This window comes from Pyrus communis, chromosome 13 (assembly GCF_041283825.1).
Source record: "Pyrus communis isolate YQ-2024b chromosome 13, ASM4128382v1, whole genome shotgun sequence".
Classification (NCBI taxonomy): Eukaryota; Viridiplantae; Streptophyta; class Magnoliopsida; order Rosales; family Rosaceae; genus Pyrus; species Pyrus communis.
Window position 1 is genome coordinate 17,831,913 of NC_142577.1, and position 9,803 is coordinate 17,841,715.

Genomic DNA, 9,803 nt, shown 5'->3' on the forward strand with positions numbered 1-9,803 from the left:
CATGCATCGAACAACTCAAGAATGGTTACATCAAAGGAGACAACACCAATCACATTGCGCTGAAGTTCTTCTTTTCACATCAACAACAAGAGCATCAGAAGATTGAATTCACGCAAATCCGTTCACAAGACAATCTGGCTGACCTCTTCACCAAATCACTGTTGAAGGCGATGTTTCAGAAGCTTGTTCATGGAATTGGTATGTGTAAACTTTCTGAGTTATAACTTTGCTATTTCTCTTTGGAATTATGTCAAACTCAGGGGGAGTATCCTATAGATACTTGCTTGATCTTAATGTACTTTTTTTCCCTATGATTAGGAGCATTTTTCCCACTGGGTTTTTGCTACCTAACTAGGTTTTAACGAGGCACTCACCTTGGGCTAGTCATATCCCTGATGACGTCCCCGTAGACGTTTCTTTTGACTTTGCATTTCTCACACATTTTTCCTTAGACTATGGATTTTGTCTCTCCTCGGGTTTTTGCCATAGCCTTAGGGTTTTTTAGTGAGACATACTACTGATCCAAGTTCCTACCTAACCGAAAATAAGTGTTATTCCTTAGAATCAGTGCCGACGAGTCGACTTCCTCAACTTCTACATGATGCTAAATCTACCTTGAGTAATTACACACTCAAGGGCGAGTGTTGTAAACATTCCTAGTTTAAGTGTGATTGTGTAAACCCTAGATTAGATTTGATTCTAGTTATCTTTTCTTATTGTATATTGTATTCCTTAGGGATGAAGGAATATCTTCTTTCCTTTTACTACTATAAATAAAGGCACAATGTTGGAGGGATAACAACACACATTCCCCAACAATTCTACAAACACATCTCTCTCTCTCTTTCTCTTCTCCTTGATGTCGACCCTCTTTAACCTTGTCAGATAAAATAGACCGCAACATATTGTAAATTATTGGTATAGTTATATATTATTGTTTAAACCCTAGCCAAGCATTGTAAGTTGTAACAATGAAATTCTTGGAAGTTTGCTTATTTGGATCACAGCAACGAGAGCATTAGATTTGCAAATCTCTATCAAGTTTAATACAACCCTAATCCAAGTCTTAATCACGTTATTAACAATGCAACGCAGGATTTAAGACAAAGACTCCCATGCTTATAATTTTCTAAGTTAAAATCATTATAGCCATGGGATTAATTACCAGGTACAAGAACACACTAGCTCTCCGAAGGATAAGGCAAAATCGATGAGGCAATTGCCTTATCACTTTGCACAGGACAAAAATTAGCCTCATGTTCTAATTTTTTTTTTTTTTAACAAACAATATTATCTACACCAAAAGAAGGGAGTGGGTTTAGTCTCACAATGGGCTAGCAATAATGTTGTTCAAATTCGTCTTTGGCAAAAATCGAACCTAAGACATTTCACTTACTAGTGAAAAGGAATACCACTAGACTGTAGTACTAAGTGACAAGATGCTCTAATTAGTACAATGATATCACTGTTCCTAACGTCGGAAGAGATTCGTAGTTTGAATTCCCCGTCAATAGATAAAAAAGCAACATTTTGATTTTGGCCCCTATAGCTTAGGCTTCTTGTAATTTGAAGAAAATGACTTAATCAATCGCATTTCCGAAGAAATCAGAAAATTGGGAAGGCTTGCCCTTTTTTTTGGTTTGATGACGAACATGGGTATAAGAAATTCCAGTGACTGAAGCCAACAAAGTTGTTGTGTCTTTGATAATATGCCCAATCACTGACATATTAGGAGAAGGATCACGAAGGCTAGCGAGTTATATGGATCAAAAAGTAACTTTCCCCTTGTTTGTTTCTCCTTGCGCCTTCGTCTTTTGGCTTTAGAACTAGCTTAGCTCAGTCTTGTTTAGTAAATAAATATTCAATGAGTCAGTATCTTTAGTTTAAGTTCCTTACGACTATTGTTAATTCTCTTCGGTGAGCCTACAGCATAGGAGGATAAATTGGCTTCTGGAGTTACAAAACATGCCTCTCACTTGTTATTTCGTGAAAAAAGTAACGCACTTAAGTTAAAATACAACAATTGTTTAACTAGGTAGGTTAAATTTGGACAAATGAACATATAAAAACCAAATTGAAACATTGGAGCAGCCCATTAATAATTTTCTGACAAAAGCCCGCCGCCCGGCCCAATGTCACAGACACTCAGGCGGGTACCAAGAAACAGTACAGCCCACGTATCCAATTCCTCATCCGCACACGTTCACCTCCTGAACCTCTCTCTCTCTCTCTGCGAAGGTCGATCATTTTCTAGGGTTTGTGAGCTGAAGCTTCATACCTGAGCCAACAGGGAAGATGTCGAATGTGGGAACTTCGAAGGGACTTCTGGAGATCGGAAAATTTGGCCTGTACGTCTCCATCCCCATCGTTCTTATGTACTCCTTCGCCAACAACTCCAAGAATCTCCAGAGATTCATGGGCAATGTAATCTCTCTATTTCTCTTTACACACACACACACACACACACACACTGATGTTGTGTTAATTTATTTTTTTGGATGTATAAACTGGAATAATTTTTAGATACTGAAAGAATCTGGTTGAAATCTGAATTGGGTTTATTGGATTATAACGTTGTAGTGTGATTAAATTGAAGGATTCAAAGTTGAGATGATAGTAAATCTGAAATTTCACAATGATTAAGTTAGAAATTATTACATAGCGAGAGGCTTGGTGAAATTTCACGTGGGTTTATTAATTTAACCATGTTTTAGAGGCAATCAATGTATGGGTTTAATTGCGTTGTTATGGGGTGCAGCATTCGTATGTAGTATATCCACCAGAGGCACCGAGACCTCCATCACCGGAGGAAATGAGGGAGATGGCACGAGAGCTAGCTCGGAACAAGGCTGGCCGTTGAGGCTTTTGCTGCCTCTGTTGTAACTTGTAAGTGCCTTGCTGCTATATAGAAATGCTATATTTGTATTTGGATTTGTGTTTAAATAAATGGCGAGGCAGAGGGGTTAGTAAGTGGATTAGCTGTTCGAATACACGTATGAACTTGTAATGTTTGTGATGGGGTTTGGCCTCCTCCGTTTCGGTTTGAAAAATAAGAAACTTGAATGAACTTTGTGACTGGGGATGTGATGTAATACCGTAAGAGCATGAATGGAATGGAACCACTACTTGTTGCTTTCAATGGTTTGATTTCGTTTATTGGCGATGTTATCGGCCAAGTATCACCATGCCCATGTACTACTAACTGTGCTGAGGTTGAGCTTGAATGTAGTTTCAGATGGTTGGACTTGTCTCTCCTTTACTGTTGTGTTGATTCCATGCTTTACTGCTCTGATCCATTGGGATTAATTGTTTTTGTGGACTTGCAAACTCGAGCCATTGCTGCATTTTTCATTCAAATGCCCTACAATCGCCGGGAAAACCTTTCTCCGGCCTGTAAATTGGGGTTGAGGGAGTTGAAGAGCTAATTCCTCTGGGTTTCTAATTAGCCGGGTGGCCATCTGAAGGGCTAAACCGGAAACCAGAGGCCGTTATGGATGCTATAACAAAAATTCATAAGAAAATTCAACCAAAAAAATAAAATAAAATAATTCGTAAGAAAATATCTCCAGTATTCTTCGTCATCTTAATTGGATTTGGGCTTTTGAATTTGTGCTGCAGCTCTCTTTCCCTGTGCCAACTCACGAACTGAAAGTCCGCCGGACTGATGGCCGTCACAGAAATGGGAGTGCTAGCAATCTTTGCACTAATCTTTGCAAAAACAACTTTAATGCTTTTGGCTAGGAATTAATGATGAAAAATAGAGAATATAATTTCAAGGCAAATGCTAGGGGCAGAGCCGGCCCTGAGGGAGTGCAAGAGGTGCACCCGCACAGCCCTCGATTTTGAAGGGCCCAAAATTTTTAACGTTACACAATTTATATAGGTTATATATGTTGTGGACTACAATAGGTTATAGAAGTTGTTGTGGACTACAATAACAAAGTCAGCTCTTAGAGCAAATGGTGTTTCTTTGTTAAGTTTCACGCGAGGTTCTTTTTCGTGCGTCTTTTTAATAAAGAAGGAAAATTTGATACAGCAACGCCAAATGTTTCAAAAACAGGGCCTCGTATGGCTTAAAAATCTATGACCAATTCAACCAACTATATAAATATATATCTTTGTGCTGAAATAATTTTAAAATGAAAAGACAGCTGAAGAATTGATGTGTAGCTTCAGTTCGCGATAAATTTTTTCTTAGTTAAAATTTCCGGCCCTGCTAGAGAGGCTTGGTCAAAAGTGGCATTTTCTATAGATACGATGTCACCTTATGTTTTTGACATAATGTTTTCATAATGTTAGCACAAGAATTGATGCTAAACTTTGATGTGTCAGAAAGTTTATGGAGAGAAGAAAATTTTCGTTGTGTGCGAAACACGGATGGTTTGACTTTTACTTCAATTTTTATTCAAGCGATATTGGAAGAGAAAGAACTTAAACTCAATATTTTGAATATACAAGTGAATTTTCTTAACTATTCAGATCTAAACTCTTACCTTTTGTATTTTTGGTTACATACGTAAGTTGCATGTATTATTGTCTCACCTTTATATCACATCTGTAATTACAATGGCATAAAATCAACAACGACATGATCAACAACCTTCCTCAGGTATGTGGAAATTTCCTGATCTTTCGTACAATTCCACGGTCAAATGAACCGTGGTTTACAAGTCGAAAACACAAATTTCCTGGGAAAAAAAAAAAAAAACACACACACACACACACACGCACGCAACAAGAGAGAAAAAACTAAAGAAACTCTGAATTTTCCACACCGCGTCTGAATTAAGTAATTTAAAATTAATAACCAATATTCAATAAATGGTGAGTGACAGCCACAGAAAGAAGCCTTGACTTGCTTAAGTCTTCCCCCTGCAGCGATAGCAATAGGCTAACAGACTGATAGCAATGGCAATAGCAAATTAGCAAGTGCTATTTTCCAACCGGAGCAAATCTTTGATCGCTTTAACCCCAACTTTTCCAAGTGTAAATATGATGATGCACTTCTCTTGTGACAGGTACCTAATTCTCATTGCTTTTTCTGGGTTTCTCATGTTTTAATATACTTGTGCTTATTTTTCTTGCTTATTTCTATCCGAATTAGTTATAAGTACATGCAAGTTCTCTCGTTACCCCGACCTGTTTGATAACTGTTTCGTTTACCAGTTTGAAACTGAAAGTATTTCGTTTGCCAGTGTTACAATGTTCATCTTCTGGACCAGTTGGATTGTCCACTTTCCTTCCGTTTACATGTTCCGGCCAACGGATTAGTGGCCAAAACCAAAGCTGAGATATTTCTTTCTGATTTTCTCAGCTTTTTAACCAGGCACTTTCATTGTGATTGAACTCTTAAACTTGTAAATTTTTTTCGATTAGCAGAATTTCAAAATTCAAAGGTTTCCGTGTGAAAAGGTGTGACTTGTTCGTTGCGATTTGGATTGCAGTTTATTTTTCAACTTAAAAAAGTAACTTATCCTTGACCAACTAGAATGTTGATTGGTACAAATTCTTGGTATTTTTGTGTGTTTTTCGTGTGCAGGACAAGTATGCTTCGGTAGTTGTAGCCTTCATCTCATAAGCGATCGTGTTTCTGTTCGAATAAAGGATTTGGCGTAGAGTATAACGATGGCGTTGGAACTTATACCTATTGGTACCATCTTGGCTGTGCTAACGAACCAGGTCATTAAAACAGCCAACGCTGCGAAAGATGTTCTCGAAAAGGAGAGTTTCAAGGTCCTTTCGAACCACTTGCTTGACATTGGATCGGTTTTGAAAGAACTACAGCATCAAGAATTGAATGATTCACAAGCTGCAAGGCTTGCTTTGGGGTCCCTCGAAACAGATGTTAAAAGGGCTAATAATCTGGTTGACAAGTACAAAAACCGAGCACGTTTCTACTTGCTTGTCAAGTGCAGGCACATTGTCAAGGAGGTACAAGACGTTACCAGGGATATTGGAAGGTCTTTGGCTGCTCTCTCCCTTGCAAGCAACGATGTCTTATTGGGGATATCTGATCAGGTGAATAGGTTACAGAATGAGATGCAAAGAGTGGAAATCGAGGCTTCACAGTCTCAGCTCCAAGTTTTCGACAAGCTAAAACAAGGTCTTGACGATCAGACCCTTGGCCCAGGTTTTGCAAACGACATGCTTGCAGAAATAGCAATGGCAGTTGGGGTGCCTTTAGAGCCCTCGGAGATAAGCAAAGAGCTTGCAGATTTCCGAAAGGAGAAAGAAGAAGCTACCAGCAGGAAAGAAAGAGCTGAAGTTTTCTTCTTAGATCAGATTATTGAGTTGCTCTCTCGAGCTGATGCTGCGAGGGATTATGAAGAAGTCAAGAAGCAATACAAGCAACGGGTGCAGGCCATAGAGGGGTATGATCCGAGTGAAGAATATATTCCACCACTTAAGCCTTTTAAATGCTGTATTAGAAAAACTGTGATGGCTGAACCAGTCAGTCTTTGCACTGGTACTACATGTGAGAAAGCCGCTATCATAGCTTGGTTTGAAAGTGGCAAGAGAACTGACCCCGAAACTCTTGAGGTTCTTCAAGATACTTCGTGGAGGTGTAACATCCCACTGAGACAATCAATAGAAGAGTGGAGAGAGCTAAATTATTGTCTCAAGATCCGATCTGCCAAGGCAAAGTTGTTATCAGGCGTTGAGACGTCAATGTTAGAGGCCTTAAGCCAAATGCAAGATCTTATGACAGAGAATTCTATTAACAAGGACTGGATCGCCATTGAAGGACTCACCGATATTATAATCTCCGTCCTCGGAAATTCTCACAACAGAGAAGTGAAGAGGAAGATTTTGATCACCTTAAAGGATATTGTCGAAGGGCATGCAAGAAACAAGGTAAGCATCTTTGATACTCCTTGTATATATGGAAAACATCTAAAAGAAAGTGAAAGCTGAAAATAAAAAAGAATACTAGAAATCGAATGCCCTTCCTTTAATTCATCTAATTTTTCCTCCCACTCTTCTGATTTTTGAAGTATACAATCTATTATTTCAGAGTTGGACAAAGTTATGAATTGTTCTCTTTTACGGCCTGAAAATATTTGAAATGTTTTGCTGTATTCTAAATCTTTTTTGATCAATTCGTTTAGGAGAAAGTGGTTGAATCCCAGGGGTGGGATCACATCATTCCCTGCTTAGGCCGCGACGCAAGCATCTCGAAGGCTGCAATTGAGTTGCTATATGAATTGTTGCAGGACAGAACTGGTTGGAATGTGCCTGTATGCAGGAAACTCTCTCAACAATGCAGTACAATTCTTTTCCTTGTTTACACCCTTTTAAAGGGAACTGTGAGGGAGTCAGCTGAGATTGCAGAGAAAATCTTGCTGAAACTTTTCGACATAGATGAGGAAAACATTTATTGTGCAGCTAAATCTGGCTGGTATAAGCCACTTGTTGATCGCATAGTTCAAGGTAAGACGATTCATCTCCTAGGACCTATATAACATCTTCTTTATATTCTATTCCTTCAATCACATACAAAAAAAGAAAAGATTTGGATGTAATAAATCTGTTTTTCTGAATTGCCTTTTTTCATTTTACGATGGATTACTGATGCATTTTATCATTCTAGGGCCGGAAACTTCAAGGTTATCAATGGTGAAAACACTAGTTAACATGGAATTGGTAGACTCAAATTTGAAGCTTCTTGGTGAGGAAGGGATTATACCTCCTTTGCTCGAAATGGTGTCTGGAAATATTGAATCAAAACAATTGTCCTTATCCGCCTTGGCTAAACTATCAGGTTGCAGTGCCAACAAAGAACTGATAGCTGCTTCTGGTGGGGTTAATCTTGTTCTAAAGCTAGCTTTCACTCCCCATGTATGCCCAATCATTGCTGTTAAATGTTATGAAATCCTGGAGAAATTTACATCTGACACGGATGGGGCTAAATTCTTTGTTGATGAAAATGGTTGTCAACTAGAGTTAGAGCCAATTGTCACCAGTTTGACTGCATTACAACAGAATCCCAACTTGGCCTACAATGTCCGGAGGCCTGCCTTGTTCTCACTTCTTGGAATCTGCAAGTTTGATGCAGGGCTGATAAAAAAGGTTGTTCTCACTGCCAATGCCATATCTCTAGTCCTTCCTCTACTTGATCACTCTGACTCAGAGATTCGGGAGATTGCCATAAATTTGCTTTTCCTCTTCTCACAGCATGAGCCTGAGGGGGTCGTGGAATACCTTCTCAAGCCAAGAAGGCTGGAGGCTTTAGTGGGGTTCCTTGAGAATGATGACAAGGATGATGCACAGATGGCTGCTGCTGGATTATTGGCAAATCTGCCAAAATCCGAAAGATTACTAACTAAGAAGTTAATCGAACTGGATGGACATACTGCAATCATAAACATTTTAAGAACAGGGACTATGAAGGCAAAAGAAAATGCTCTAAGTGCTCTTTTCAGGTTTACGGATCCCACAAACCTGGAATCGCAGCGTAAGCTGGTTGAAGGAGGAGCATACCCTTTGCTCGTAAACTTTCTCAGGTCCAGCTCAGTGACTGCAAAGGCGTGGGCTGCAGCTCTGATTGGTAATCTTTCCACAAGCACTCCAAAGCTCACCATGGTCTCCAAACCCTCCGGCTGCTGGTCATGTTTCAAGCCATCCGGCACTCCACTATGCTCAGCACACGGTGGCATCTGCAGTGTGACTTCCACATTCTGTCTTTTGGAAGCGAAAGCTTTGCCTGACTTGGTAAGGCTCTTATCGGGAGAGGTCTATGAAACTGCCATCGAAGCAATTCAAACTCTTTCGACATTGGTTCTCGAAACCTCTCCTCAAAGAGGAGCCAGTGTCTTGCATGACGCTGATGCCATAAAGCCGACGTTGGAGATATTATCTTGGGGAACGGATTCTCTGCAAGAAGAGGCATTGAGTCTTCTCGAAAAGGTTTTCATGTCGAAGGAAATGGTTGAGGTGTATGGATCAGCAGCTAGATTACGTCTTGCTGGACTAACTAGCAGGAAGATTCATGAGGATGGCCGCCATAGGAGGAAGGCTTCCAGGGTTTTGTCACTCCTTGAACGTTATTCGAAATCATCAACTTCTATTATTCCGGGAATGATGTAAGGCTAAAAAATTTTGGTTACCAGATCAGAAGAACAAATGTACTTCAATTCTGTTTGGGATTATACCGGGATAGAGTTGGAAAATTTAGTGCATCAATTGTCACTCTTATTAAAACATTCATCAATTGTCCCTCTTTGTACTCCCGTCGAATCTACCTTTCACTTACAAATAAAAAGAAACAGCATTTGACCGTGATACTAAGTGCGTTTTACTCCGCTTTGGATGAGTAAATATTCTGGACAGCCTAAAAGTTTTAGCCCTCTGAGAAGAGGATCTCTAACTATGTAAGTGCTTCCGTGAATGTTTAGCCAAACGAAAATAATGTATAGATGGCTGCTGTTGCTGGATAATTATATAACTAAATTTCAGTATAAGGAATTTGTGCCTTAGAAGTAAGAACTAAAAATTGGAGGGTAAGGACCGGACCCTTTTGAAAATACAGCAGCGCGGGATGGGGCGGATCATGCAAAAATTGAAATAAGAACCGGACCTAATCCGGTTTGTTTCAAACGGGCCGGTTCCTAGGGGGCTCGCGGGTACATTTGCTATTCCTTCCTTATCAAATTTTCCAGAACAACCAATTCACCAAAATCTCAAAACCCAATCATAATTTACACAATACACACCAAGTCAATCTCCTCATGAAAAACCTTCAAAGTAACTAACTTTAATAAAATAAAATAAAATAAAAATTTAGACAACCCAAATGACTAATT

At 39.4% G+C, this 9,803-nt stretch overlaps 2 protein-coding genes across 4 annotated transcripts; both read left to right on the forward strand.

The window, feature by feature from the left end:
* Nucleotides 1-2,184: 2,184 nt before the first annotated feature.
* LOC137737910 (uncharacterized) lies at nucleotides 2,185-3,251 on the forward strand. Its single transcript, XM_068477492.2, has 2 exons — nucleotides 2,185-2,424; nucleotides 2,759-3,251. The coding sequence occupies exons 1-2, from the start codon at nucleotides 2,296-2,298 to the stop codon at nucleotides 2,858-2,860; spliced, it is 231 nt and encodes a 76-aa protein (XP_068333593.1). The 5' UTR covers nucleotides 2,185-2,295; the 3' UTR covers nucleotides 2,861-3,251.
* A 1,458-nt stretch (nucleotides 3,252-4,709) lies between these two features.
* On the forward strand, nucleotides 4,710-9,282 carry LOC137738394 (U-box domain-containing protein 43). 3 transcript variants are annotated; one of them, XM_068478029.2, is made up of 4 exons: nucleotides 4,710-5,018; nucleotides 5,540-6,855; nucleotides 7,110-7,431; nucleotides 7,592-9,282. In XM_068478029.2, exons 2-4 carry the CDS (start codon nucleotides 5,626-5,628, stop codon nucleotides 9,085-9,087), a joined length of 3,048 nt encoding a protein of 1,015 aa, XP_068334130.2. In that variant the 5' UTR covers nucleotides 4,710-5,018; nucleotides 5,540-5,625; the 3' UTR covers nucleotides 9,088-9,282. The 3 variants fall into 3 exon arrangements, with proteins under 3 accessions (XP_068334130.2, XP_068334132.2, XP_068334131.2); XM_068478031.2 differs by having other exon boundaries at nucleotides 4,850-4,986; XM_068478030.2 differs by lacking the exon at nucleotides 4,710-5,018 and adding an exon at nucleotides 5,069-5,412.
* Nucleotides 9,283-9,803: the final 521 nt, after the last annotated feature.

What these genes read in the sequence shown, in the direction of transcription:
- LOC137737910 (XM_068477492.2), top strand. Translation starts at nt 2,296, where the DNA reads ATGTCGAATGTGGGAACTTCGAAGGGACTTCTGGAGATCGGAAAATTT. An exon ending in TCCAGAGATTCATGGGCAAT is followed by an intron (nt 2,425 to 2,758) that starts GTAATCTCTCTA and finishes TATGGGGTGCAG; the next exon opens with CATTCGTATGTAGTATATCC.
- LOC137738394 (XM_068478029.2), top strand. Translation starts at nt 5,626, where the DNA reads ATGGCGTTGGAACTTATACCTATTGGTACCATCTTGGCTGTGCTAACG. An exon ending in AAGGGCATGCAAGAAACAAG is followed by an intron (nt 6,856 to 7,109) that starts GTAAGCATCTTT and finishes CAATTCGTTTAG; the next exon opens with GAGAAAGTGGTTGAATCCCA. An exon ending in TGTTGATCGCATAGTTCAAG is followed by an intron (nt 7,432 to 7,591) that starts GTAAGACGATTC and finishes TTATCATTCTAG; the next exon opens with GGCCGGAAACTTCAAGGTTA.